Source organism: Lepidochelys kempii, chromosome 7, assembly GCF_965140265.1.
Source record: "Lepidochelys kempii isolate rLepKem1 chromosome 7, rLepKem1.hap2, whole genome shotgun sequence".
Taxonomy (NCBI): Eukaryota; Metazoa; Chordata; order Testudines; family Cheloniidae; genus Lepidochelys; species Lepidochelys kempii.
In genome coordinates, this window is record NC_133262.1 from 58,698,747 (window position 1) to 58,726,408 (window position 27,662).

The 27,662-nt window shown below is 44.1% G+C and overlaps 1 protein-coding gene across 6 annotated transcripts in view; it reads right to left on the reverse strand.

Annotated features, from left to right (window-relative positions):
- LOC140914653 (tyrosine-protein phosphatase non-receptor type 20-like) overlaps positions 1 to 27,662 on the reverse strand; it is an 80,748-nt gene that overhangs the window by 20,825 nt on the left and 32,261 nt on the right. For 4 of the 6 annotated variants that reach the window (XR_012159933.1, XM_073353032.1, XM_073353033.1 and 1 more), the window contains 8 exons: positions 26,795 to 27,138; positions 22,293 to 22,578; positions 21,846 to 22,004; positions 20,869 to 21,043; positions 19,765 to 19,975; positions 9,694 to 9,731; positions 1,205 to 1,291; positions 674 to 738 (listed from right to left, as the gene is read on the reverse strand). Coding sequence is in view for 3 of the 6 variants with exons in the window: in XM_073353032.1 (XP_073209133.1) it covers positions 674 to 738; positions 1,205 to 1,291; positions 9,694 to 9,731; positions 19,765 to 19,975; positions 20,869 to 21,043; positions 21,846 to 22,004; positions 22,293 to 22,578; positions 26,795 to 27,138 (1,365 nt within the window). In the remaining 3 variants the exon portion in view is untranslated. Of the gene's footprint in view, positions 1 to 673; positions 739 to 889; positions 903 to 1,204; positions 1,292 to 9,693; positions 9,732 to 19,764; positions 19,976 to 20,868; positions 21,044 to 21,845; positions 22,005 to 22,292; positions 22,579 to 26,794; positions 27,139 to 27,662 lie in introns of those variants that run through there. The other 2 variants (XM_073353035.1, XM_073353036.1) reach the window with 2 other exon arrangements.

Here is a 27,662-nt window from a genome sequence, read left to right on the forward strand (position 1 = left end):
AAGACTGATTTTCCTGCAATTACACATTTCTAATCTGGAAATTCAAACTTTCAAATACGTCACCTCTTCTGCTGGCAAGTCAGACTATATTTTTAAGGTAAAGCCATTTTGGACCAAAAATATTTGTAAAATTCCACAGGTTTATCACACACTGGCCCAGTTCAACAATCTCACATTGACATGCAAAAATCTCACGTTCCAAGGAGTTCTGGGGACTCTCACACTGGAAACGTGTTTCACAGCCCTAGTTACATTCATTTCCGCAGAATCCCCAGCTGTACCGTTAGATCTCTAGCGCCTGTGCCATTTTCCTTCTCTGTTCAGGCTCGATCCTGTGAGGAGCTGGAAACGCTAAACTCCTTGTGAGTGCTCCCAAGAGGGCACTGTGTATGATCAGGGTTTTTTATACTACAGAGCTAGTAATATAGTGATATTACACATAGAAAAATAGCAGTAGAGGGACCCAGTCCTGTGAGCTGCTCAGCACCTTCAAGCCAGTGATCACTCTGCACCTCACAAAGTATGGCCCTTGAGGAATATGCTTACACTTGCAATGGGACAGAAGATAAAGCAAATACATTCAGTGTCGCTGTAGAAAATCCCACTACCGAAATCTGTATCGAGATCCTTCTGCTCGGCAGGCTGCCTTGCACTTGATAAAACAATGACTTACCTCATAATCTGCTGAGTCAGATGCGCTTTGCTCAACCCCACCACTTTCTTCCTCCGAGTGCTTTGCTGTGAGAAAGCAGGATGAGTTCTTACAAAGCTGCATTAGTTGTAGGTTTTACAGTGTAACACTGGACATCACACTACTATTAGACATAATGCAAGTTATTTTTGTTGTCACAAGCAAAAGACCACCACCAAAAACTCACTCTGCACTTACACGGTTTGCTTGTTCAGTCCCACTTCTTGAGCTGTTAACTGAACCCTGTGCCTGTCCTCTACTGTCCTTTTACCTCCCACATAGCAGTTTCCCAAGCAACCCTTAAAGCTGCACCTCACAGGGTCGGAAACATCAGCTGGACAACTGATAATGTACAAAAATGTTCTGTGATACTCCAGGGGAGGCCGTTTTGCTTACTAATAATTAATCTTTTCCATTCACAGTCAGAAGCACCTGCAGATTTTCTTTTTCTTTGAAAGAGATGGCATGAAACATTACAAAGCCAGACTGAGAAATGCAAAGTAATTTCCTTACTATGTTGATGGGGTAGATGTTGCTCTTGGAGACTCACGTTTTCATTTGAGAGATACACTTTGACTTCCTCTGGCTCAGCAGGTGGCTCTAAAAAACAAGCGTGTAGATTTGCTATAGCTGATAGGCACCCTGCTAAATTTAATGTATGTGAGAGACTGCGAACTAGGATTTAGATTAGCCAATTAGGTGCCAGGACTCCTGGATTCTAATCGCAGCTCCAGTACTGACTCACTGTATGACCCTGGATGAGACACTTGGGGTATGTCTATTAATGCAATGAAAAACCCGTGGCTGGCCTGTTCCAACCAACTCGGGCTTGCATGGGACTTGGGCTGCAGGGCTGTTTCACTGCAGTATAGACTTCCAGTCTCAGTCTGGAGCCTGGGCTCTAGGACCCTGCGAGGTGGGAGGGTCCCACAACTCCGGCTCCAGCCAGGGGTGTCTAGTTGCTGTGTAGACATAGAGTCCCTGTCCTGTGCTTAAGTTTCCTCATTTTCACAATGGTATAATTAATACTTGCATAACTCATGAGTATGTCATGCAGTTTAATCACCATAATTAATGTTTTTAAAATGCTGACAACAAGCACAGGGCAGAGTTAACATTATCTTTGGTTCATGTGGTCAAGTCGGATCAATTTGCTAAGGGAATGAATAGTATGTGTTTGTGAGTGTATATGTGAAAAGTCAATGTATGTAGATATATAGCTTTACAGTACACTATATTTCCTAAAAAAAACAAACGAGGAGAACTTGTGGCACCTTAGAGACTAAAAAATTTATTTGGGCATAAGCTTTCATGGGCTAAAACAGACTTCAGTAGGCAGGTATAAATACACAGGCCAGTCCTCGCTTACAGACAGCCCCCCAGCCTGAAGCAAATACTCACCAGCAACTACACACCACACAACAAAAACATTAACCCAGGAACCAGTCCCTGCAACAAACCCCATTGCCAACTCTGTCCGCATATCTATTCAAGGGACACCATAATAAGACCTAACCACATCAGCCACGCTATCAGGGGATCGTTCACCTGCACATCTACCAATGTGATATATGCCATCATGTGCAAGCAATGCCCCTCTGCCATGTACATTGGCCAGACCGGACAGTCTCTATGCAAAAGAATAAATGAAGACAAACAGATGTCAAAAATTATAACATTCAAAAACCAGTAGGAGAACACTTCAATCTCTCTGGACACTTAATAACAGACTTAAAAGTGAGGAGTACTTGTGGCACCTTAAAGACTAACAAATTTAGTAGAGCATACGCTTTCGTGAGCTACAGCTCACTTCATCGGATGTATAGAATGGAACATATATATATACACACACACACACATACAGATAAGTTGGAAGTTACCATACAAACTGTGAGAGGCTAATTAGTTAAGATGAGCTATTATCAGCAGGAGAAAAAAACCCTTTTGTAGTGATAATCAAGATGGCCCATTTAGACAGTTGACAAGAAGGTGTGAGGATACTTAGCTTAAGGAAATAGATTCAATATGTGTAATGACCCAGCCATTCCCAGTCTCTATTCAAACCCAAGTTAATGGTATCCAGTTTGCATATTAATTCAAGCTCAGAAGTTTCTCGCTGGAGTCTGTTTTTGAAGCTTTTCTGTTGCAAAATTGCCACCCTTAAATCTTTTAAATCTGAGTGGCCAGAGAGGTTGAAGTGTTCTCCTACCGGTTTTTGAATGTTATGATTCCTGATGTCAGATTTGTGTCCATTTATTCTTTTGCGTAGAGACTGTCCGGTTTGGCCAATGTACATGGCAGAGGGGCATTGCTGGCACATGGCAGCAATATATGTTCCATTCTATGCATCCGATGAAGTGAGCTGTAGCTCATGAAAGCTTATGCTCTAATAAATTTGTTAGTCTCTAAGGTGCCACCAGTACTCCTGTTCTTTTTGCAGATACAGACTAACACTGCTGCTACTCTGAAACCAGACTTAAAAGTGGCAATTCTTCAACAAAAAAACTTCAAAAACAGACTCCAACGAGGAACTGCAGAACTGGAATTAAATTGCAAACTGAACACCATCAAATTAGGCCTGAATAAAGACTTGGCATGGATGGGTCACTGCAAAAACTAATTTCCTTGGTATTCATCTCTTCTTGTCAACTGTTGAGAATAGGCCACTTCCACCTTAATTGAATTGGCTCGTTAGCACTGACCCTCCACTTGGTAAGGCAACTCCCATCTTTTCATGTGCTGTGTATTTATACCTGCCTACTGTATTTTCCACTCCCTGCATCTGATGAAGTGGGTTTTAGCCCACGAAAGCTTATGCCCAAATAAATTTGTTAGTCTCTAAGGTGCCACAAGGACTCCTCATTGTTTTTGCTGATACAGACTAACACAGCTACCACTCTGAAAACTATATTTCCTGTTTCTTTCTGGTTTTGAGTTTTGCATTATTATCCCTTGGCAACTTTCACTGGCTTCACTACGTGGTTTTTTTTTTTATGTTTGAATTAGATAAGCAATAAATGTTCTATTGTGTTACTATGGAACTCAAATAATGCATATAATTAGTACATTCATATGCCAGAAGGGACCACTCTGCTAATCTAACTGACGCCCTTATAACACAGGCTATAGGACTTCCCTGCACAAATTCCTATTTGAAATACAGCAGATCTTTTAGAAAAACATACAATCTTGATTTAAAATTTTTCTGTGATAGAGAATCCACCACATTCCGAGGTAAATTGTTCCAGGAGTTCCAATTGTCCACACTGTTAAAAATTTGCATATTATTTCTAGTCTGAATTTTTCTAGCTTTAACTTCCAGTCATTGGATTTTTTTATATGTCTGGCTGCTCGATTGAAGAGCCTTTTATTATCAACTTTCTGTTGTTCATGTACGAACTTATAGACTGTGACCAACTCACCCCTGAACCTTCTCTTTGTTAACCTAAAGAGATTGAGCTCCTGAAGGCTATCACTATAAGGCATGGGTTCCCCCCCGCCCCAATCCTTTAATCATTCTCATGGCTCTTTTCTCAACCTTATGCAATTTACCAATATCCTTCTTGCATTGTGGGCACCGGAACTGGACACCAGTGGTCGCACTAGGGTGACCAGATGTCCAGATTTTACAGGGACAGTCCTAATTTTGGGGGCTTTTTCTTATATAGACGCCTATTACCCCCACCCTGTCCTGATTTTTCACACTTGCTATCTGGTCATCCTTGGTCGCACCAGGGCCAAATACAGAGGTAATAAAACCTCTCTACTTCTACTCAAGATGCCCCTGTTCATACGTCCCAGGATTGTATTAGCTCTTTTGGCCATGGTGTTGCATATAAGGAAGTTGTTACCTTGTCAACGCAGTCAATGCACTGAGAAGCAAATTATTATTATTTTTAAAAGGGCTTTGCTTAAAGGAATCATTTGGGATTATAAAAAGAATATGTAATCAAGGAGATGAAATTTATTGCGCCTTTGTGTTGCTTATCATCACAATAATACATCTATGGAAAGATGATAACTGGTTTTGAAAGCATCCTGGGAATATTCGTGGAAAGCTAAAGTCTCACTAAGATGAATGCAAATATGGACTGGTGAGACATTTTGGTCCAGAAGTGACTTTTTCAGGCCTTCCTCATGTGGATAAAGATTTCAGTTAGCCATCAGGCATCAGAAACATCATCACTTGACTTAGGCCTCACCTACATTCAGGTTTTGCACCAATTTAACTAAAACAGTTGAAAACCAGATTTAGTTACATTCATGCAACCCCCTAGTGCAAATGCAATTATAGTGCTAAGAAGGGATTTATAACAGCACCGTTTGTTTCTGTTTTTCTATCAGTGTGGTTACACTGGTGCAGTGTAGATGAGGTCCTAGATGACCAATCACATTGTGCAACAGTGAAGTATGGATAGAAAATAGTCAAAATAGTAATTGTTTGCAATCAACCCAGAGACTAAAATATGTTTGCAGAAAACTTCCATCCAATCTGTCTGAACAATGAAAAAATTCACCGAACTCAGAATCTGAGCATGGAGAATTCAAACATGGGTTAAATGCCCTGAACAAATTATTCTTGGCCAATAGTTCACCAAGCTCTATATTTTCTCTCTTTTGGTAAAGTGCTGTGTAGTTCTATTCTCACTGTGGGTGTGATTTTAGTGGAAATAATAAATTAAGAGTGGCAATTTATCCACTGCATATTTTAAAATGCAACATATCAACATAGACATATGGTTGGTGAGATGAAGGCAGCTGGGAGATTAAGGGAGTTCACCAGCAAAGGAATGCAGAGAACTAAGGTTGTTGTTTTCGTTCCCTACAAGGAAGAAGTCACAATAGGAGGAAAATGGTGTGCCGCTAACACCACTGCTAGCTCTTCCTTTGTCTGCAGGGGGGCCCTGGCCAAACAGGTGTCCTCCTGACCCTAAAAGCTTCTATCCAGGTCCTTATCTTGACTTGCTGGGAATGCGGCCTGCATGTCCCTGCCAATGAAAGCCAGGCATGGGGAACCACCTGGTGTGAGAGGTGTCTGTTGATGGAGTCCCTCAGGAAGCAGGTAAGAGAGCTGCAGGGGGAGCTGGTACATCCGTATAGCATCCAGGAGCATGAGGATTATGAGGATGCACATGGAGATGTCCAGGATGGAGAATGTTAGCTGGCTACAGATTGCTACAGAGCACCAGAGAAGAAAGGCACCTCTGCTGGAAGGAGACTGGCTGCCGACCGCCTCAGGCAGTAGACAGTGCTCCACCCCCATCCAAGTTCCCCATCCTTCGCAGTCAAGAACCAGTATGCTGTACTGGCAACAGGCAGTGAGGGGCAGACCCCAATGGCTGAGGAGAAGGTGCCACCTGCCCCCAAAGCTGGGAGGGTCATGGCCACCAGACCCAAGAGGAGGAGGCATAGGGTGCTGGTGGTCTGTGACTCCCTTCTGAGGGGGCTGGAGACATCCATCTGCTGACCTGACATGAAGTCCCAGGAGGTCTGCTGCCTGCCTGGAGCCCATGTACAAGATATTACGGAAAGATTATTGAGACTCTGATCCACTGATCCTGGAAAGATTATCCCTCTAACCAGTGCCCCATGCTGCTTATCCACATGGGCACTAATGAAACTGCTGGGTACGACCCGGAGCAGATCAGCAGTGACTACCAGGCTCTGAAGGTGAGACTGAAGGAGTTGGGGAGTGAGACTATGTTCTTATCCATCCTCTCGGTTGAGGGTAAGGGCCCAGGCAGGAGCACACATCCTGAAGATGAATGCATGGCTGTGCAGATGGTGTCAACAGGTAGGCTTTGGCTTCCTTGACCATGTGATGCTGGGAAGAGATGTGGTCTGCCTGACTAAGAAGGGGAAGAGCATCTTTGGACACCAACTTGCCAATCTTGTGAGGAAGGCTTTAAATTAAGTTCAAAGGGGGGCAGATAAGCCCATAGAGAAGCATAAAAAGGCGACTTTAACAAAGGGTTAGATGTTGGGAGTGGGAGCAGAAAAAAAAATTTACAATAGGGGTCATGGGAGCAATAACAAGGAAATCATTGGGGGAATCTGCTCAACATCTTAGATGTCTATACACAAAAGCAAGGAGCATGTGGAATACACAGGAAGAACTGGAAGTATTAGTACACAAGCTAAATTATGAACTTATTTGGCATCACAAAGACTTGGGGACAAATCTCATGACATGAATATTAGGATAGAGGGGTATAGCTTGTTCAGGAAGGACAGGCAGGGAAAAAGCAAGGAGGTGTTGCAATGTTCACCAAGAATATATTAACACTTGTTCTGAGGTCCAGCAGAAGGGGAGAGGCAGAGCAGTTGAAAGTCTCAGGGTAAAGATAAAAGGGGAAAAAAAGCGGTGACACGTCATGGTAGGAGTCTCCTATAGACCATCAAATCAGGAAGAGGAGGTGGATGAGGCATTTCTAAAACAACCACAATATCCAAAGCAGAAGACCTGCTAGCTCCCCAGACATTGGTTGGAAAAGTTATACAGCAAAATACAAATTTTCCAGTAAGTTCTTGGAAGCTATTAGGGACAATTTTTTGATTCAGAAAGTGGAGGACGTAGCCAGGGGGACAGCCATTTTAGACCTGTTTCAGACCAACAATGGAATTGGTTGCAAATCTGAAGGTGGAAGGCAATTTGGGTGAAATTGATTCTAAGGAAAAGAAGGAGCAAAGGCAGCAGACTAAGAACAGACTCCAAAAAGTAGACTTTAATAAAACTCAAAGAACTGGTAGGTAAGGTTTCAGGGGAAGAAAGGATAAAGGAGAGCTGGCAGTTTCTCAAGGAGACAATATTAAAGACAAACTGCAAACTATCCCTGTGCAAACTAAAGATAGGAAGAATAATAAGAGACCAATATGGCTCCATCAGGAGCTGTTTAATCACATGCAAAATCAAAAAGGAATCCTACAAAATGCAGAAACATGTACAAAATGCTAAGGAGGGGAATAAAAGAATAGCACAAGTATGTAGGGATAAATACAGAAAGGCAACGGCACAAAAAGAGTCACACCTAACTAGGGATATAAAAGGTAATTAGAAGAGGTTCCTTAAATACATTAGAAGCAAGAGAAGATGAAGGAAATTGTAGGTCCTCTACTTAGTGGGGAAGGAGAGGTAATAACTGATGCCATCAAGGTTTTTAATGCTGATTTTGCATCAGTCTTCACTAAAAAGATTAATGGCGATCAGACACTCAACACAATTAATTTAACAATGAGGGGGAAAGAATGCAAGCCAAATAGGAAAAGAACAATTTAAAGAATATTTAGATAAGTTAAATGTATTCAAGTCGGCAGGGCCTGATGAAATTCATCCTAGGGTACATAAGGAACCAGCTGAAGCAATCTCAGAACCATTAGCAATTATCTTTGAGAACTCATGGAGGATGGGTGAGGTGCCAGAAGACTGGAGAAGGGCAAACATAGTACCTATCTTTAAAAACAGGAACAGAGAGGACCCAGAGAGTTATAGACCAGTCAGCCTAACTTCAATATCTGGAAAGATACTGAAACAAATGCATCCGATGAAGTGAGCTGTAGCTCACAAAAGCTTATGCTCAAATAAATTTGTTTGTCTCTAAGGTGCCACAAGTACTCCTCTTCTTTTTGAACCAAATTATTAAATAATCAATTTGTAAGCACCTAGAAGATAATAGGATTAGAAGAAATAGCCAGTACGGATTTGTCAAGAACAAATCATGCCAAATGAACCTAATTTCTTTCTTTGACAGAGTTACAGGCCTAGTGGATGGGGGGAAGCTATAGAGATGCTATATCTTGATTTTAGTAAGGCTTTTGACAGAGTCCCTCATGACAGTCTCATAAGCAAACTAGGGAAATGTGGTCTAGAAGAAATTACTATAAGGTGGGTGCAAAACTGACGAAAAGACCATAATCAAAAAATAATTATCAATGGTTTGCTGTCAAACTAGGAGTGCGTATATAGAGGGGTCCTACAGGGGTCTGTTTTGTGTCCGGTAGTTTTCAATCGTTTCATTAATGACTTGGATAACGGAGTGGAGAGTCTGCTTATAAAGTCCGCAGGTGACACCAAGCTGGGAGTGGCTGCATACACTTTGCAGGACAGGATTAGAATTTAAAACCACCTTCAGAAATTGGAGAATTGGTCTGAAATCAACAAGATGCAAATCAATAAAGACAAGCGCAAAGTCCTGAACTTAGGAAGGAAAAATCAAATGCACAGTTACAAAATGGGGAATAACCAGCTAGGTGGCAATACTGCTGAAAAGGATCTGAGGGATATAGTGGATCACAAACGAATCAACAGTGTGATTCAGCTGCAAAAAGGGCTGATATAATTCAGGGGTTTATTAACACGAGTGTTCTATGTAAGACAAGGGAGTTAATTGTCCCACTCTACTTGGCACTTGTGAGGCCTCAGCTGGAGCACTGTGTCCAGTTCTGGGTGCCTCATTTGAGGAAAGATGTGGACAAACTGAAGAGACTCCAGAGAGAAGCAACAAAGATAATAAAAGGTTCAGAAAACCTGATTTACTTGGAAAGGTTAAAAAACTGGGCATGTTTAGTCTTGAGAAAAGATGACTGAGGGGGGACTTGGTAACAGTCTTCAAATATGTTAACGGCTATTCCAAAGAGGATGGTGATCAATTGTTCTCCATGTCCACTAAAGTTAGGACAAGAAGTAATGGGCTTAATCTTCAGCAAGGCAGTTTTAGATTATATATTAGGAAAAACTTTCTAACTCTAAGGGCAGTTAAGCCCTGGAACAGGCTTTCAAGGGAGATTGTGGATCCCCATCACTGGAGGTTTCTAAGAACAGGTTGAACAAACACCTGTCAGGGATGGTCTAGGTTCTTGGTATACTTCGTCCTGCCTCAGTCCAGGAACTGGACTTAATAATCTCTTGAAGTCCCCTCCAGCCCTTCATTTCTATGAGTCTATGATTCCCACATTCAGACCTGTATTGTGAACCCATAAATAAAAATATAATTAGCATTACTTACTATTCTGCTGCTCTGTGGGAACCACTGGATTGCCATTTCTGCCAAAAAAAGGAAATGTTCTGAATGCTAAGAATTCCAGACTTGGTAATGCAAGTATGACTACTATATGTTTAAAATGCATATAGTTTAGTAATATTTTTACAAGTGTACGTCTATTATTATGTTATTTTTAAAGTCATGTTTTTATAAAGAACTTACCTATAATGAATGTATAGATTCTTATTCCATATTTACCCAACAGCAATACTCCTTAATTATATATGTTTGAGAAAGAAAGCACCTGTTATATATTGTTTGTCTCAATGTAGGACTCATCCACAGTACATTTGGTTGAATCCAACCTCAGTTCCCCATCTGTAACATGTCGATAATAACCTTCATTTCATTTACCATTTGTTTGGCTTGCCCATTTACATTGAAGGCTCTTAAGAACAGTGGGTGTCTCTACCTATGTGCATGTGCATCTCAGTTGGGGCCTTTAACTGCTACTATAATACAAATAGTGGATAATGATAAACTATTCAAGCTTCATGGGAATCCTATTGAGCATACTGCAACAGACTCACTAGTCAGCTCTTTAAGCAAGGTAACTCTTTTTGGTCTGTTTATATTATTTGATTTTCCACCTGAGATCCAGGGCTGGCCTCACCATGAGGCGAACTGAGGCGGCCACCTCAGGTGCCAGACTGTGGGGTGGGGGGGCACCACTAGGACCCAGAGTGTAGAAAATTGTGTCTGCTGCTGGTGCATATGTATTCTCTCTGCTCTAGATGCGCAGAGAGGGTGGAGTGCTGTGCTGGAGGAAGGAGGGCACAAGAGACATAACAGGCAGGCAGGAGAAAAGGTGAGAGGGAATATCAGAAAGCGGCAGGAACTGCAGGGAGAGAGAGGAGGAGGAGCCTTTTATGTACCTCTCTAGCACCCACAGGAGCCTGGACTGATTAATACCAGCTTCTCAGGGAGCTTCCTGTTTCCTGCTGCTTCCCTGAACCCACTTGAGGAGAACAGGCAGTCAACTGCAGTAGTAGGAGCCAGTTAGGACCTTAAGACGCTGATATCTTCCCTCACTCAGGCCCTGCTACCAGCCTGCTTATTTGTTCCCTTCAATTGAGTGTTGAGAGCCCCTATAGCTGGCACAGAACAGCAGTCATGAGTGAAAGAAAAAAACACCCCTCTGGGGCAGCAGTCAGAAAAAGGAAGAAAGCAAAGGAAGCTTTTCTATCTAAGCAGGAAGGAGCTCTCCTGAGATACATAGACACAAATGTTCATGGTGAGCCTTCTGGCCCTGGTGAGGAGATGCCTGATCTTCCAATTAGTTAGAGTGCAGGTGACCAGGCAGCTACTGCAGCATCCATATCTCCATGTCAAATGGATGTAACCATGCACATTCCTGAAGAAAAGTGTAGATCAGAGAAGAGTGTGGTGGAGGCGCAAGAAACAGCTGCTGCTGAGTTTAGTTCCTTACGTCTAGATGATCCAGGACCATGGACCCACTTGAGCAGTAGCCTGAGGGACTTCCTTGTACTGCATGGGCCACAGCAAGTGAAAAACGTCATGTTCCCCAAAGACAATGAAAATAGAAGTTTCCATCCAACACATTACTGGTGTGAAATCCCCAATGGTGACAAAGTGGAGAGGCCGTGGCTTATGTACTCAAAACCCCAGAATGCTGCATACTGTTTTTGTTGCAAACTCTTCCAGTCTAATGTTCCAGCCACCCTGGGTTCTACAGGAACAAGGGATTGGAAAAATCTGGCTAGAAATCTGGCATGCCATGAGAAGGCAGCAAATCACCAGAGAGCATTCCATAGGTGGAAAGAGCTTGAGATGAGACTAAGGTTAAAGGCCACCATAGATGATCAGCATCAAGAGAAGATTGCATCAGAGTCTCTTTACTGGCAAAATGTTCTGAAAAGGCTCGTTGCCACTGTGAGAATGCTTGCTACCCAAAACCTAGCACTACATGGCACTTCAGATCAGCTGTATGTGCCAAACAATGGAAACTTCCTTAAAATTATGGAGCTGATGGCTGAGTTGGATGCTGTACTCCAGGAGCATCTAAGAAGAGTCACCACCCAAGAAATGTACACACCCCACTACCTTGGAAAAACAATTCAAAATGAGATCATACAGTTACTGGCAACAAAAGTCAAACAGAAGATTGTGGCAGATCTGAAGTCAGCAAGATATTACTCTGTTATTCTGGACTGCACTCCTGACATCGGCCATATGGAACAAATGACTTTAATGGTGTGTTTTGTAACAACAACAGAACCTAGTGAAAATGTCCCTGCAATGGTGACTGTCAAAGAGCATTTTCGAGAATTTATTGTCATTGATGATACTACAGGAGCTGGTATGACAAATGTGCTTCTTAAAAAACTGGAAGATACATGAATTGTGATAGCTGACACTGAAACCACTGAGTGTCACATGATGGGAAAGTCGAGTGATGGCGATAAAGCCTATCAAACACCAAATTGGGAAGATAGATGATGCCATAGTTGCCATTATGGAGGATAATGCTATGACACGAACTGTTTGTGGGAGAACAGTGGTGGAGGAAAATGGAATCACCAGAAACATGCATAACTTCAAATTTCTGTGTGGCTTAGTGTTGTGGCATGACATACTGTTTGAAATAAATGTTGTACGCAAAAGACACCAAGGTGTTGACCTTGATATAGCTGGAGCAATGGAACAACTGGACAAATCAAAGTCATACCTACAGTCTTACCGGTCAGATGAGGGATTCCAAAACGTTCTGAAGAGTGCACAGAAGTTGGCAGAGGAACTTCACACTGAAGCTATTTTCCCACCCATTCAAGAATACAAGAGTCACCGAAGAAGAAGACATTTTGATTACAAGGCATGGGATGATCTCATAAGAGACCCCAAACAACAAAATTCAAAGTTGAATTCTTTAACCAGTGCTAGATTGTGCAATACAGTCAGTTGAAGAATGTTTCTTGGAGCTCAAGGAACACAGCAGTATATTTGGGATGTTGTATAATATTCCAAAACTCCTCACTATACCTGAAGAAGACCTACATCAGCAATGCAGGGCACTAGAGACAGTGTTGACACATGCTGACATGCACAATATTGATGCAAGTGATTTAGGTGATGAACTGAAAGCCCTTTCAAGATACATTTCAGCAGGATCAACTCCAAAGGCTATTCTGGAATATATGTGCACAAATAAGATGACCACCCTCTTTCCAAATGCTTTTGTTGCTCTGCGCATACTTCTAACACTGCCTGTAACAGTTGCCAGTGGAGAACGCAGCTTCTCCAAGCTGAAGTTAATAAAGACACATCTATGCTCCACAATGATGCAGGAGAGGCTGGTCGGCCTTGCAACCATCTCAATAGAGCATGAGCTGACCCAGACTGTGGACCTTCAGGAAGCAGTTCAAATCTTTGCAACCAAGAAGGCACGGAAAACACTTTGATTATTCAAACAGGTAAAAATGCCAGTGTTTCCTATGCAGACAAGAAAAGTTACATTTGCTGTTTAGGTGTTTGAAAGTTAAGTGTTTCTTAAAATTTTTGAACAAGGCATTTTAAGTTGTTAGCTCTCCTTTATTGGGGTAGGTAGCAGAGCAGTACCATGAGAGGAGTAGAACAGGAAGAAGGCAGAATTGAGACCTTTCAAAGTTTTGGCCCAAGCGAGGGGGCATGGGGGCATCACTTGAGCTCCCCGCCTCAGGTGCCAAAATGTTGTGGGCAGGCCCTGCTGAGATCTGTAGGAGCCGTTTTGGGGTATCATGCTATAGCCTATGCAGACACACTTCATTGAATCAGGGACCAAAATAAATTCAAAAAGACTCAAGACCTGATGAGAGACGCTAGAGGCGCATGTGCAGTTTGAAAACTTCAGTGCTAAATAAAAGGCAGAAATCTGGGAGGGCACATGACCCCACATGCTCCCCCCCCAGCACCCCATTTTTCTGCCCTTGCAGCTTTGCACCCGAGGGCAGCTTCGCTTCTCGCCATGCCCTTGTTACTTCCCTAGGCCAGCTGCAGCCTGGGAAACCACAGAGCTGTAAAGTCAGGTCTTGGCAAGTATACAAAGGAGTAAATGCTTTTTAATTACTGCCTGAACAACCCACGACTCTGAGGATAGTTAGACCCTGATCCCAATTGTTGAGTCTCTACAGAATTGGTTTCTATTTGAGATCTTGTACTATTTTCTTTGTTTTTAAGCATTTCACTTCACCTTTAAGAAAAGAAGGCAGTAATTATAGATGGTTGGGATCCCTGAGTTTGGTTTGCACCTGCTAAGAGCAGGAGCAGAGGAGAAATTCCTCTCGGTCCCATTGCTGCATCTGTAAGATGCTTCAGAGTCCAACAATGATGCTAAGAGCAACACCAAGGAAGAGGGTGCATCCTACACACCATCATTTTATTCTGTTGATTGAACAGATGGAAACAGGCCAGTGATACTCAAACCTCAGTGCTTCCGGAGCCAGATTAGCAATCAACATTATCCAAAAGAGCCACAGTCATGTGAATTTATTGGTTCTTTTACTATACTACTATAAATTCAACAGCTCTTCATGAGCAAGGAAACAAGTGATATAGAAAAAGCATCCTGATTAGTTAACAAGGAAATCACACCATGTTTTAATATCATGTGCTGCAAAGAGCCGCAAAAGACATATTAAAGAGCCACTTGCGGCTCCCGAGCCTCAGTCTGAGTATCACTGGAATAACCCATCCAGCTCCTAACCCACTTCCCCCCCCCCCCCCGCCAGGCATAATCTCTCCCATACCAATCTCTGTAGTAATCTTTTGCTGAGAGATAACTAAGTTACTGCCTCCTAATAGATGGGTAACCCAGGAGTGAAACATTAACTACAAATTACAGTTAATCAGCTACTGGATCAGAAAAAATTACCACTTCTCCTGATAAGAAACAGACCCAAACTGAAACAACAAACATTCCCAGTCATTTGGGGAGTTTGGGTCTGAGTCTGAACTTGATGACTGGGGCCAGATCTGTCAGACAGATCTTAACTGGAACACTGGGAAAACTTCGATCCAAATCCAGATGAAACTTTGCTGGTTGGATCCATAGCTACTATAAATATTTGCCAACAAATTGTTCTGCCATGCATTCAGTGTAATGACAGCACTGCTCCACAGGACAAGCTGACATTCTCATCTACACCTTTTAAGTTGCATTAGAAAACAATGGCTTGGCAATGGGTGCGGGCTGAAAATGAAGTGATGGCTATCTGCTCCACCTAGGAGAAGACTGGTTTGTCCATGTCTCCTTGTTACCTTCACCACTACCTTCCTCACATCACAGCCATCTATGTTAGGTGGTATGGGTGTTTCCTGTTTCATGCGCTGCCTGCTGGGTAATAATAAGCAAGGACTCCATGTTTCTAATACTAAACTGGCTCTTTATTATGAGAACTATTTACAGAGGTGCTGCAATGGCAGCAGGCATGCCAGCCATGTGCACACAGTTTGGCTTCCTGGTGCCTCCTGTAAGCAATCATGGGCCTCGAATCCAGGCCCACAGGAAGTGCTCAGACCACAGCTGCCATCCATCAGCTCACCTGAACAACTGGAGAAGGGGGCCAGTGAGGCTGTAGCTTGCATGAAGCTCCTGATTGGGGGAGTTGTCCAGCTTCACTGATTGGCTGGAAAGCTCTACTTAAACCAGAAAGAGGCAAAGGAAGTTGTCTGAGCAACTAGAGGGCTCCTTGGCTGGCTGCTACTACGGACCCTGCCTACTTGCCTTCCTGCCTGTTCCTGTCCTCCTTATCCCAGACCCCAACAGTTCCCAGTTCCTGCTTTCCTGCCTTGATCTAGGTCCCTGTTCCTATGCCCTACACTGACTCTGGCTTTGACCCCTGACTTGGCACCTGGATCTGGTTCCAGGCTCCTGATTCTAACCATTAGGCCTGACCGCCGATGCCCCAGTCCCTATACCTCCTCCAGATCTTTCCCTCCTGCAAGCTGTGCTCCTCCCTCTAAGTTTCATGCAGCTTGCTACATTTCCCAAAGTACATTTAAAGTACTAAGGAGAAGTTTGTACTAAGATAATTGGCCTGAAGGTTACAACCAAGGAATAATTGGATGGCCAGCCAGGTGGCTGGGAGGAATTTGAACTCGAGTCACCTGGGATGATCCACCTACAACCTGAGAGTTCACATTGGTACTTATTAATCAAATATGGGGCAACAGGCTGGGGTGAGTGAGGTGCTTCCACCAGTCATAATATTTCTTAACCCCTTGGAGGAAGGACTCTGAAAATGAGGGTCTCTCTGCACTAATCATAGTCTAGAATGAATTCTGCCACCTGGACTAGAAATGTTTTCCTCAGTAAATGATTCACCAGCAATTATTTTAATATTTAAAGTAATTTAGAATCAAACCCTCCCTTATATCCTCCTGCAACCCCACTGTCTTCAGAACTTGGCCCTCTAGTAATAACTAGCTCCGTGAAATTACTTGAAAAACAATGACATCTAAATTGGAGATTCCCCCTCCCTCAGGAGCCTGAGCTAAGGCCTACATTGTGCAGACCCTCCATGTTCTGAAAGACTGACCCGAGGCACATTTGAGCAGCCCAAGTCAGGTCCTACATTTTGTAACCAACTCCTTCCTCTCAATTCACCCTCTATGATTCCAGCCATGAATGTGGTCTGTAATGGCAAAGGACTGAGATGAAGCTTTGCAGATTGAGATTACAAGATTCTCTTTTTCAGATGCTGCCATGTGTTGGAAAAACTGTGTTAAAATTACATGCTGTTACTTTACATTGTAAGGGTCCTGCTTGCAGGTTAGGGGCTCTGAGGGAAGTTGTGTGATCTGGATTCTCTTTGGGAAGTCTGCAAAAAGCCAGCCTAGAGTAAGGTGGATTGAGTTGTGCCTGCCTGCCTCAGGGAGCAGCCTGCTTTGTTTCACTCTGGTTTTGGTTGTTGTGTGTTAGGGTGCTGGATTCTAAAATATAAAGTAGTGTTACATTTCTTACTTCCAGAAAGCAAAAAACCAAAACACTCTAACTTCTCTGTGTGTATGTCATGAACATAACAGATGCCAACACAGCAATATGACTTGCTACTAAGAGCAAGACTGACCTCTCCCACTCACACCAACACGGTAGTAAATCTGTATGTGTAAATGCCTGCATGCCAACTGCAGACACAATCATTTCACGGGCCATGCTCATGTGAAATCAGTGTGGCCCACCTTTTTACCCCTGTTCCAACAGATCACATGCTTTGGAGCCTTCATTGCAAAGGGATTTCTCAAGGAAGAGAAATCTCACAAGATTTAATGTGGAGATCTTGCAAAGAGCCTTATTTTATAGGATTTCTCACAGAAGATGTTCACACCTTGAAAGTTCCTAAAACTGACAGACTTTGGGAGAGTTTAGCTTTGGATCCAAAGTATGCAGCTTTGTATCTCTGATGGGTACACATGACAAATTTGCACATAAGAACACAACACAGTCATACTGCATCAGACCAATGATCCATCTAGCCCAACATCCTGTTCTCCAACAGTGGCTGGCACTGGATGCCCCAGAGGGAAAGAACAAAATAGGGCAACCCTCAAGTGATCCATCCCCTGTCATCCAGTCCCAGCTTCTGGCAGTTAGAGGCTTAGGGACACCCAAAGCATGGGGTTGTATCTCTGACCATCTTGGCTAATAGCCATTGATGGACCTATCCTCCATGAACTTCTCTACTTCCTTTTTGAACCCAGTTATAATTCTGGCCTTCACAACATCCCCAGGCAACAAGTTCCACAGGTTGACTGTGTATTGTGTGAAGTACTTCCTTATTTGTTTTAAACCTGCAGCCTATTAATTTCATTGGGTAACCCATGGTACTTTGTGAAGGGGTAAATAACACTTCTCTATTCACTTTCTCCACACGATTCATGATTTGATAGACTTGCATTATGCCCCCCCTTAGGCATCTCTTTTCTAAACTGAACAGTCCCAGTCTTTTTAATCTCTCCTTGTATGGCAGCCGTTCCATCCCCTAATAATTTTTGTTGCCCTTCTCTGTACCTTTTCCAATTCTAATATATCTTTTTTGAGATGGGGCGACCAGAATTGCACACAACATTCCAGGTGTCAGCATACCATGGATTTATATAGTGGCATTATGATATTTTCTGTCTTATTATCTATCCCTTTACTAATGGTTCCTATCATTCTGTTAGCTTTTTTGACTGCTGATGCACACTGAGCAGATGTTTTCAGAGACCTGTCCATAATGACTCCAAGATCGATTTTTTGAGTGGTAACAGCTAATTTAGACCCCATTATTTTGTATGTTTAGTTGGGATTATATTTTCCAATGTGCATTACTTTGCATTTATCAACATCAAATTTCATCTGCCATTTTGTTGCCCAGTCACCCAGTTTAGTGATTGGGTGACTCTGTAACTCTTCACAGACTGCTTTGAACAAAACTCTCTTGAGTAATTTTGTATCTGCAAACTTTGCCACCTCACTGTTTTCCCCTTTTTCCAGATCATTTATGAATATGTTGAAATAGGACTGGTCGCAGTACAGACCCCTGGGAGACACCACTATTTACATCTCTCCATTCTGAAAACTGACCACTTATTCCTATCCTTTGTTTCCTATCTTTTAACCAGTTACCGATCCATGAGGGGAACTTCCCTCTTATCCCATGACAGTTCACTTTGCTAAAGAGCCTTTGGTGAGGGAGCTTGTCAAAGGGTTTCTGAAAGTCCAAGTACACTAAATCCACTGGATCACCCTTGTCCACATGCTTGTTTACATCCTCAAAGAATTGTAGTAGATTGGTGATTTCCTTTTACAAAAGCCATGTTGACTCTTCCCAAAATACCAGCTATGTGTCTGATCATCGTGTTCTTTGCTATAGATTCAACCAATTTGCCTGGTACTGAAGTTAGCAGTACTGGCCTGTAATTGCCAGGATCAACTTTGGAGCCTTTTAAAAAAATCAGCATCATGTCAGCTATCCTCCAATCATCTAGTACAGAGACTGATTGAAGCAATAGTTTACACACCACAGTTAGTTCTGCAATTGAATATTTTAGTTCCTTCCGAACTCTTGGGTACAGTTCAGATCTAGATCTACAATCAAATGGTGCAGAATGAATTTATCTCTAGACTTCAACTTGCTGTCATACTTTTTCCTTCAAGCTGGTGTTTGAGCAGGCCTGAAAGCTAGATCTTAGCAACAGGAAGTTTTTCATTGACTACGTGCAGTTCTTTGTGGGTAAAATGCACGTCTTGGCAAAACCATTGGAGGGAATTTCACCCAGTGTGAACTGAATATTTGCGTGCCTATGATTTAAAATATAATTTAATTGTATACATCATCTTGCATACAGGAACCACCAAATGCTTTGTAGAAAGTCAGTCATAAAGGGGTGTTTTAAGGTGAGTTATACAGCCCTAATTCATTTCTCTAAAGTGCTTTAGATAACGCAGCATGAAAGAATAAAGATTAACTGAGTTCAGCACAATGAGTTAGACCAGCAGCACCCGCGTTCTGCTTTAACATATCTCTGCACTCCCGGGACTTCCGTTCCAGTAAAGGCTGGCTCAGCCCCACGCATAATTTAGAACAGTCTCAGGGTTACTCTAAATTCTACTGACTTGCAACATCCTCCTAGAGGGTCATTCCACCAGCTAGCAATTGCTCCATCATGCCCCGTATGCTATCAGGATTGGGAGTGGGTGGCACAAAGCCAGCTATGCCATCTTTTAGCAAACTGAGGATTTCCCCATTCCAGGGGATTCTGGGTCCCATGCCAGCCCTAAAGGGCTAAAGCAGGGGCCAGAATCTGATCCAATGTCCAAAAGCCATGTCTATCTGTGTTCCACCATGACTGCCCACTAAATCAACAAATTATCTCTGATGTCATAATCCCACCAGCCACCGAGGAGCTGCACTGTTCACAGAGCAGCAGAAAAGGGGAGAGAGGAGCAGCAACAGACTAGGAGGAAGAGAGAAGAGAGGGAGATGGGGCACTTCACCCTGCACTAACCTGCGGAAGTTAAAGCACCTCATTAAAGCATCACAGAGTCAGATTTACCTTGTTGCCCTGATGCAGACATTGTGGCTAGCAGCCTCACACACTCGCACTGCATCGTCCAGGTTGAGGCCCTCTGTCCATAGCCCGCAGATGTAGACAATCTGATCCTGTGGCTGCAGACTGCCTTCTATACTGGCAGGAGAGCCTGGCACGATCTCAAGCACATAGATACCCTGCAATTTGCTCCCGGCTCCTCCTGTTAACTTCAAGCCTGGAAGGATACAGATAACTCTATCATGTCACAGTGGTTTCTGAACGTTCCTTAGCGTGAGACTAGGACAGTGGAACAGTCTCCCACAGGAGACTCAGCTCCACTGACATTAGGCTGGACAAAGCACTGGATAATAACCTGCACCAGCTGGACTAGATGTTAGAGTATGGGCTGGGACAGTGAAGCACAGGGACATGTTACTGAGAGAAAGGTAAGAACAAAACAATGAAGGGCCTACCTGCACCCAACTACTGGAGTTGTTATTGGATAGTCAGTGAAATCAGACTAGCCCAGGTATTTATACAGCTCTCATTATATCAGCACCATTCTTGAATTGATTTAACCTCCACACTTTTGTGAAGCAGGACTATTATCCCCACTGCACAGACGAGGAAATTGAGGCACAGAGAGATGAAGTGACTCACCCACAGTCACACAGGAAATCTGTGGCAGAGCAGAGAATTAAACCAAAGACCCAGCCTAGCACCCTAACCGCCAGACCACCCTTCTTCTCAAACACACACTTGTGTTTTTTTGGTCTAATGTTGCTTCATGTATCTCAGCTGATGGTAGACGCCAACATCTAGGCATCTGGCCTAAGTCCCTGACATCCCAAAATCTGATATTACAGAGATGCCCCAGAAAATATATCTAAAGCCAGATCTTACTGCCACAATGGATGTTTTGCCCTGACTTCAGGAACAGCAGCGTTCAGCTCCCTGCGTGATCAACAAAGATCTACAGACCTGGGCCAGCTTGAAGAATGGCATTGGGAAACTGGCAAGCTAACCCACCACTGCACAAATCTAGGACTGTGCCAGTTCTCATGCAGCTTACCACTAGCATCGTCCTGGCCTAAGGAAGGGACAAATTTCAGTCTCCACACCACATACCCAGTTGTCCATTGTCGCCTTTTGTGAGGGTGATTTCAGGAATCTCATCTGGTCTAACAGAGGCATAGGGGTCCTCGTTAACCCGGCCAACTACCAGGCTCAGATCGGGAGGAGAGCTGTGCAGCAACGCCAGGGTTTCATCAAAGGAGAATGCTGTGACATCAACTCCGTTCACCTAAGAAACAGAGAGAAGCTACAACCATGTCCCAGGTCTTTTATTAACTGACCACACGTTTCTTCCTTTTACAAAGCTCGGTATATGGGCTTCAGGCAGTTTCCACTCTGGTCTGATTGACTTGTTATAGCATTCACTGTTATAAAATTCTCTTTTCAAATAGACTTTCCATGTATTTTGCCCTGGTGTGTTTCTTCATGATGTACAAAGAAGGCGTGAAAGACATTTTTAATGTCTTCCTCTCTTTTTATATATATTAGAAATATCAGCTCTTGTCTATCTTATTTTTGTTGGAGGCCTTTATGGAAGATGGGAGAACTAGCAGGATGACATCAAGAAACTAGGTATGGAAACCCCAGAAATTCAGAGGGGAGGGAGAATCTAATCAGACTGTCTAAAACTCTTTGGGGTTATTTTTTTTCTTTGTTTTTTGTTAACGTATTTAACTCAAACATCTGACATACACTTGCAGGGAAAGCTGCCTTTATTAAAGATTCAAACATTCCCAATACCCATCAGTTTGAGGACCGAAAAACCTCCTGCTCCACTTCTCTACTCATTGAAGGAGTTCTCTAGCAACAACAAGGAAGACGAGGCTTAACCCAACAAGCTGAGGAAAAACCTTTGAAAAACTAGGCTTTGTTTATACATCAAAGGAAGCAAACTATTCTGTTAATGCAGCTTGTTACATTTAATATAGTGAATGAATTAACATTTCTGGTGTCTTACTCCTGCTACAAAGCAAGAGGACACTGGTCTACTAATGTCTGTTCCTCCTTTTTAATTCAAAGGATTTCTGTACCATAATGAGTCTGTCCCCTCTCTTCAGCCTTCCATCAGACAGGGCAGGCTCAGACAGGATTTCCTCCACATACAGGCAGTTGTCCAGTTTGTTAGGAACCACTGTGAATCCATAACAATTGTTCTCCGACCTTGTCACAGTGACAAGCACCTCCGTTTCCTGTCAAATGCAGCACACAACGTGTTTTAACACCTTCCTTTCTATTGCCTTCTTCCTTCATGTTTTAGATACAAATTAGGGGACAGATCTTCAGCTGGGATAAATCAGCATCAGTTGTAGCTATGCCAATTCACAGCATGTGGGAACCTGGCTGCAGGTCTTTAATGCACCAAGGAATACACCGATTCAGTGTTTGGGACCTGGCCAGATCAGACCCTGTATTTTTGGGCTGTAATAAAAATAAGGGTCACAGTCTAGGATGGGGCTATTACAATAGTTATCACTTACCCTGATATATTCTTCTTCCTTCTCCTCTCCCTCTAGTTCCTCCATGTCCTCCCACTCATTGTCACTATTGCCCAGTTCTCTAGCAGGCAAGGGGGCCGAGAAAGGGCCACGTGGCTGCGGGGTGGCGATAGTGGTGGAGGCCATGTCCGAGCTCCCGCCACATGAGAGCGAGGTCAGAGACGTGGAGCTCAGTGTGAGATATTCCTCATCGATAGGAGTGGGGGAGAGACTGTCAGGGACGCAATAGGTGCTGGCGAGGTTATCATCACTCCTCTCAAAGGCAGGGCTGGGAAAGAAAGAAAAACCCGTTTGATTGCAGGGCAGGAGGGACTTGCCTCCCAGAAACTTCACCAGAAGGACACTGAAACCTCTGCTGTAGGTAAATCATCTCCCTTTTGTCTTATCTAAACACTTATGATACTAAACTGCTCTCCATGGCCTCTGGGAAGTATACGGCTACGCAATACAAGCAATCAGTCATGAGAACAAGTACTGCATTTTGTACACTTACCCAAATCATTTCAGGGTTCAAAATCTGTCTGTAAAACACAGACACATTTTTCACAAAGCATTTACCCCCAAATTTTCCTCATTTTGTGACTAGTTCTAGGGTTTTTTTTATTAAATTGGGAAGAAAGAGTCAATAATAAAACTTAGCTCTTATCTAGCACTTTTCCTCCCTCGATATGCAAGTGCTTCACCAAGGAGAGCAGTTTCATTATCCCTATTTTAAATATGGGAAAACTGAGGCACAGGGAAGTGACATGACTTGCCCAAGGTCACCCAGCAGGCCACTGGCAGAACTGGGAACAGCACCTAGCTCCCCTGAGTTGCAGTCCAGTACTCTGTCCCTGAGGCCACATTTTCAGTTACCCTGCTAGCGTTATAAATTCATTCATCTGCCATTAAGAGAAAAAGAATGAGCAAGTAACTTGTCCAACACATAGTAAGAATTTGTATTGCAATGTCTTGTCAGTTTTCATCTCCACCTTCTCCTTATTTGAAAGGCAATGCCTAACACATACAATTCCGAGCATGGCAACCGTGGTTCATGGGACCAACAAGTACATTATGATGAGGCAGTCATCTCTCTATAGTTAAGGTGGTAAATAACTTTCCACTACAAGCCCGCTTTTGACCCCATTGTGCTTTTTTGATGTAAAAAAATACGCAAACAACATTTAAAACAATCTCAAAATGGTCTTTGATATGTGTCATTTACAAAGAACCCTGTTTCACAGAGGATAGACATTTTATTAATAATAGTATCTTTTTACATTCTCCCCATCTCTTTGATTACAGATTGCACTGTTGCCTGGCATTCAAAAGCAAGTGAATAAATGCAATTAAAAGGAGTGTAAGTTACTCTATCCTTTCCTATTTTAAGCCCGAGGGCCTAAGAGCTAAGTTTTGTTCCAGCTGCCATCTGTGGTTGGCCAGAAAACTGAAAAACACAGAGAACCCTTCTTAGCTCATGTGATCAGTCCCACTGAGCCATCAGATGGTACCGACAGCTGTTATGTGGAATGCCCCTGTGGAATGAAGACCCATTCCTGTTGGCTCCGGTGGGTTTCCTGGTAAGAGTAAGAGTGGCTGATGTGAACGAGGAAGAGTTTGGAGGAGCGGGGTGTGTATGCAGCTCAATGAAGAGAGCGATAGTGCTTTATTAGCTCGTTGCTATAGAGAGTTGAAAGGGAGAGGAGCCGGCCATCTCAGATAACACCGCCACGCGGGGGGAATGAAACGTGTCACTGCAGGTGCTTCGATAGGGTGACAGATATTTATGATGTGCTGGAAGAGCACCTCGATAATTTAATGAAATATTTAAGAAGGGCAGCACACAGGCCTGGGGAGAAGGAGGAGGTCACAAGTTTAACAGAGATCTCAACCATTAAGCATATGGCAGAGGCTGTGTTACATGATAGTGAAGCACTAGGTCTGGAACATACTTGGCAGACCTACAAATGCTCATGGCAATCAGCCAAGTAATGGCTCATACCACTGCAAGCAAGGGCTGCTTCTAGCCCATCTCTCCGGGCAGGGAAAACACTGAGATCCTGACCCTGGTCTCTCTTACAACAGCATAAATCAGGAATTCTACCTAAATCTATGGACTGGATTCTGCATAGCCTGTGTATAATGAGCACTACAGCTGCAGTTTCCTTGGTAATTCTAGGCATGTCTACACTGGAGCTGGAAAGTATAATTCCCAGCTCAAGGATACATACCCACTTTAGCTCCCAGTGAGCTAGCATGCTAAAAATAGAGGGTAGCAGCGTGAGGGGCCAGCTGCCCATAATATGTATCTAGGGTTTCAGATGGAAGTGTACTTGGGGCAACTCATGCCACTGTGGCTCCACTTCTGTTTCTAGCATGGCAGCTTGATCAGAGCTAGCACAGGTACGTCTCCTCAAGTTGGAATTTACACCCAGTTTGAAGTGTAGATGTAATACCCACAAACCCTGCTCATTGGCGGGCAGAATCGAACCTGGGGTATCTGAAGCTTAATGCATGAGCCTCTACTACATAAGCTAAAAGCCACGTGGCTTTTTTAAACAAAAGACTATCTGAAGTTGAAATGAAATGAAAATCGCCTTTTTGAATGGACATTTTGACATAAAGTGTCAATTGTGTTTAGGTTTATTTAAACCCAGAAGCTGAAACAAACTGACTTTTTAAGTTGATACCAAACTCAAATTTCTATTAGACATTTTTCACAGGAAAAAAATAAAAAATCATCATTTGAATTGCCATTTTCCTACAAAATCTTCCATTTTTGATCAAACTATTTTCCGCCAGGAAAACTTCCAACACAATAAATGCCGATTGGCTTGAGTTTTCACACTAAAAATGCTCGAGTGCATAAATGCACAAGAGCTTTTTGAGGAATGGGTGAGCTAAAGATAGTGTGGTGTTGTAGCCACCCTCTGAATTGACCCTGGGCAAGGGTACTGGAATCCCTGAATTTCTGGTGTGGTCGCTGCTGTTAAGGGATTCTGGACAGCCACACCAGGATCTCAACTGGCTGTATGTGAGAATAGGCACAAGCACCTCCTAAAGCAGAGGTGGGCAAACTACAGCCCGCGGGCCATATCCGGCCCACGGGAACCTCCTGCCCAGCTCCTGAGCTCCTGGCCTGGGAGGCTAGCCCCCAGCCTCTCTCTCACTTTTTCCCCTCCCCCATAGCCTCAACCCACTGCGCTGCTGGCGCAATGCTCGGGGTGGCAGGGCTCTTGCTGTGCGGTGGTGTGGCTGACTCCGGCCCGGCGGCACGGCTGCCTGTCCTGGTGCTCTGGGTGGTGTGGCTGTAGCACCGCCAGCCACCGGTGCTCCAGGCAGCGCGGTATGGGGGCAGGGAGCGGGCAGGAGGGTTGGATAGAGGGCAGGGGAGTTCGGGGTGGCGGTCAGGGGTGGGGGTGTGGATAGGGGTCAGGGCAGTCAGAGGGTGGGGAACAGGGGGGTTAAATGGGAGCAGGGGTTCCGAGGGGCAGTCAGGAAGGAGAGGGGGGTTGGATGGGGCAGTGAGAGGCAGTCAAGGACGGGGGGTCCAGAGGCGGTCAGGGGACAGGGAGCGGGGGGGTGGATGGGGTAGGAGTCCCTGGGGGGCCGTTAGGGGACAGGGAACAGGGGGTTGGATGGGGCAGGAGTCCCGGAGGGGCCGACAGTGGGCTAGAAGCAGGGGGCGGGGGCCAGGCCACGCCTGGCTGTTTGGGGTGGCACAGTCTCCCCTAACCGGCCCTCCATACAATTTCAGAAACCTGATGTGGACCTCAGGCCAAAAGTTTGCCCACCTCTGTCCTAAAGCAAATATCTCATAAATCTGCAGAAGATGACCCTCTGGAAGAGCTCTAACTCCTACGCTACAGTCCCAGAGCTCCCCTGCCATCCGCAGCAGAGCACTCATTTCACGGTGTCTCCTCTCCCATTTCTTTTGAGATGGGGAAGAGGGCTGGAGAATTTCACATTGCAGAATGGTACCTGAATGAACTTGGTATTCTTTCCTCTGTTCTTTTAACAGCCTTTCCTTTCTTTAAAAATTATGAACACTTTATGCTTTTAATATTGGTAAGCTTCGGCTGGGAAAAGACCATGGGCCTGATTCTCATTTACTCTGCAGCCCTTTTATACCACTCTGGTAGTACACAGGGACCTTAAACTAGATCTCAATTACTTTAATTCTCAGTTAGGTCAATAGGGGTCCTTCCATTGAGTTTAATGGAAGCTGCATGAGGTCCTGGCTAGACAATGCAGTTTATTTCCATAATGCATTATTCATTCAACTCTCTCACAATACAGCTTATTGCACAGTTCCAGGAAGGAGGCCGGAGAAGGTGGAGACAGCAGGCTGGGACAGGCATGAACAGCTGGTAAGGGGAAATGTTGGTTAATTAACACAGCAGTTAAAAGCACAGAACCTTGTGTTTAACCCCCAGCACTTCACTTGGATGCAAAATTCTAAGGGCCAGTGGAAGCAGCACAGGGGGGAGCTCCGCCCTTCTTACCTTTCAGCCCTTCTGCTCTCACATGGCGAGTAGCAGTTCCGCATCACCTCTTCCTCCAGAGAGAGGAACGTCTCAGAGGCAATGGCTTCCTGATGCCATTTCCAGAGGTGCTTGTAGGAGTGCTCACTGTGGGCTCCAGGCCTGTCACATGGCTTCTCTTGGGAAGGTTCCATGCCCTGCTCCTCAGGAGGGTCACCGCAAGAGGCCACTGCTTCAGAATCCATATGGTCTTCCAGTTCTGGAGAAGTACTATCCCTCTCGCTAGCAACATGAGCACCACGGCTGAGCTCTGGGGTAGCTGGTGTCACGGTCCCAAACTCCTTAACCGGAGAAGGCACTGGGGTCTATCAAAACGACAGAGAGAGGGATTAAACTAGCTTCGCCTCCCTTGCCCATCACTCCTTGACAATCTTCCTCTATTACAGGCCAAGAGGAACACAGCAGAGCCAATATCAACCGGCACTCCATGCAGGACACCACAGTGCTGGTGGCATGGTGGAAGCATAGCTCTGAGACACTATAAAACACTGAATCTCCAGGGAAGGAGAGATATGGAAAATATTTTCCCCAGTGAAAGTATTGTTAGTGGGAGGTACCCGATTCCCCACTCTGGAGACTAGCCTGCAAGTTCTTGTCATCAAATAGATGCAGTATGAGCAGCAGCAGGATACATTTTCAGGCCCCACTCTCCTCCCCCTTTCACTGCCCTCTGGTGTGTGGACAATCTCCAGTTAGCAGTAAACGGCTTCCCGCCAATTTGACGCCTGTGCAAGAAAAAAGAGCAGACAGGCCCCTGAAGGACAGTGGTGTCGGGGTCTGTTTATCCCATGGGGACTATTCTAACAGGGATCTCCATCCACCCAGGCCC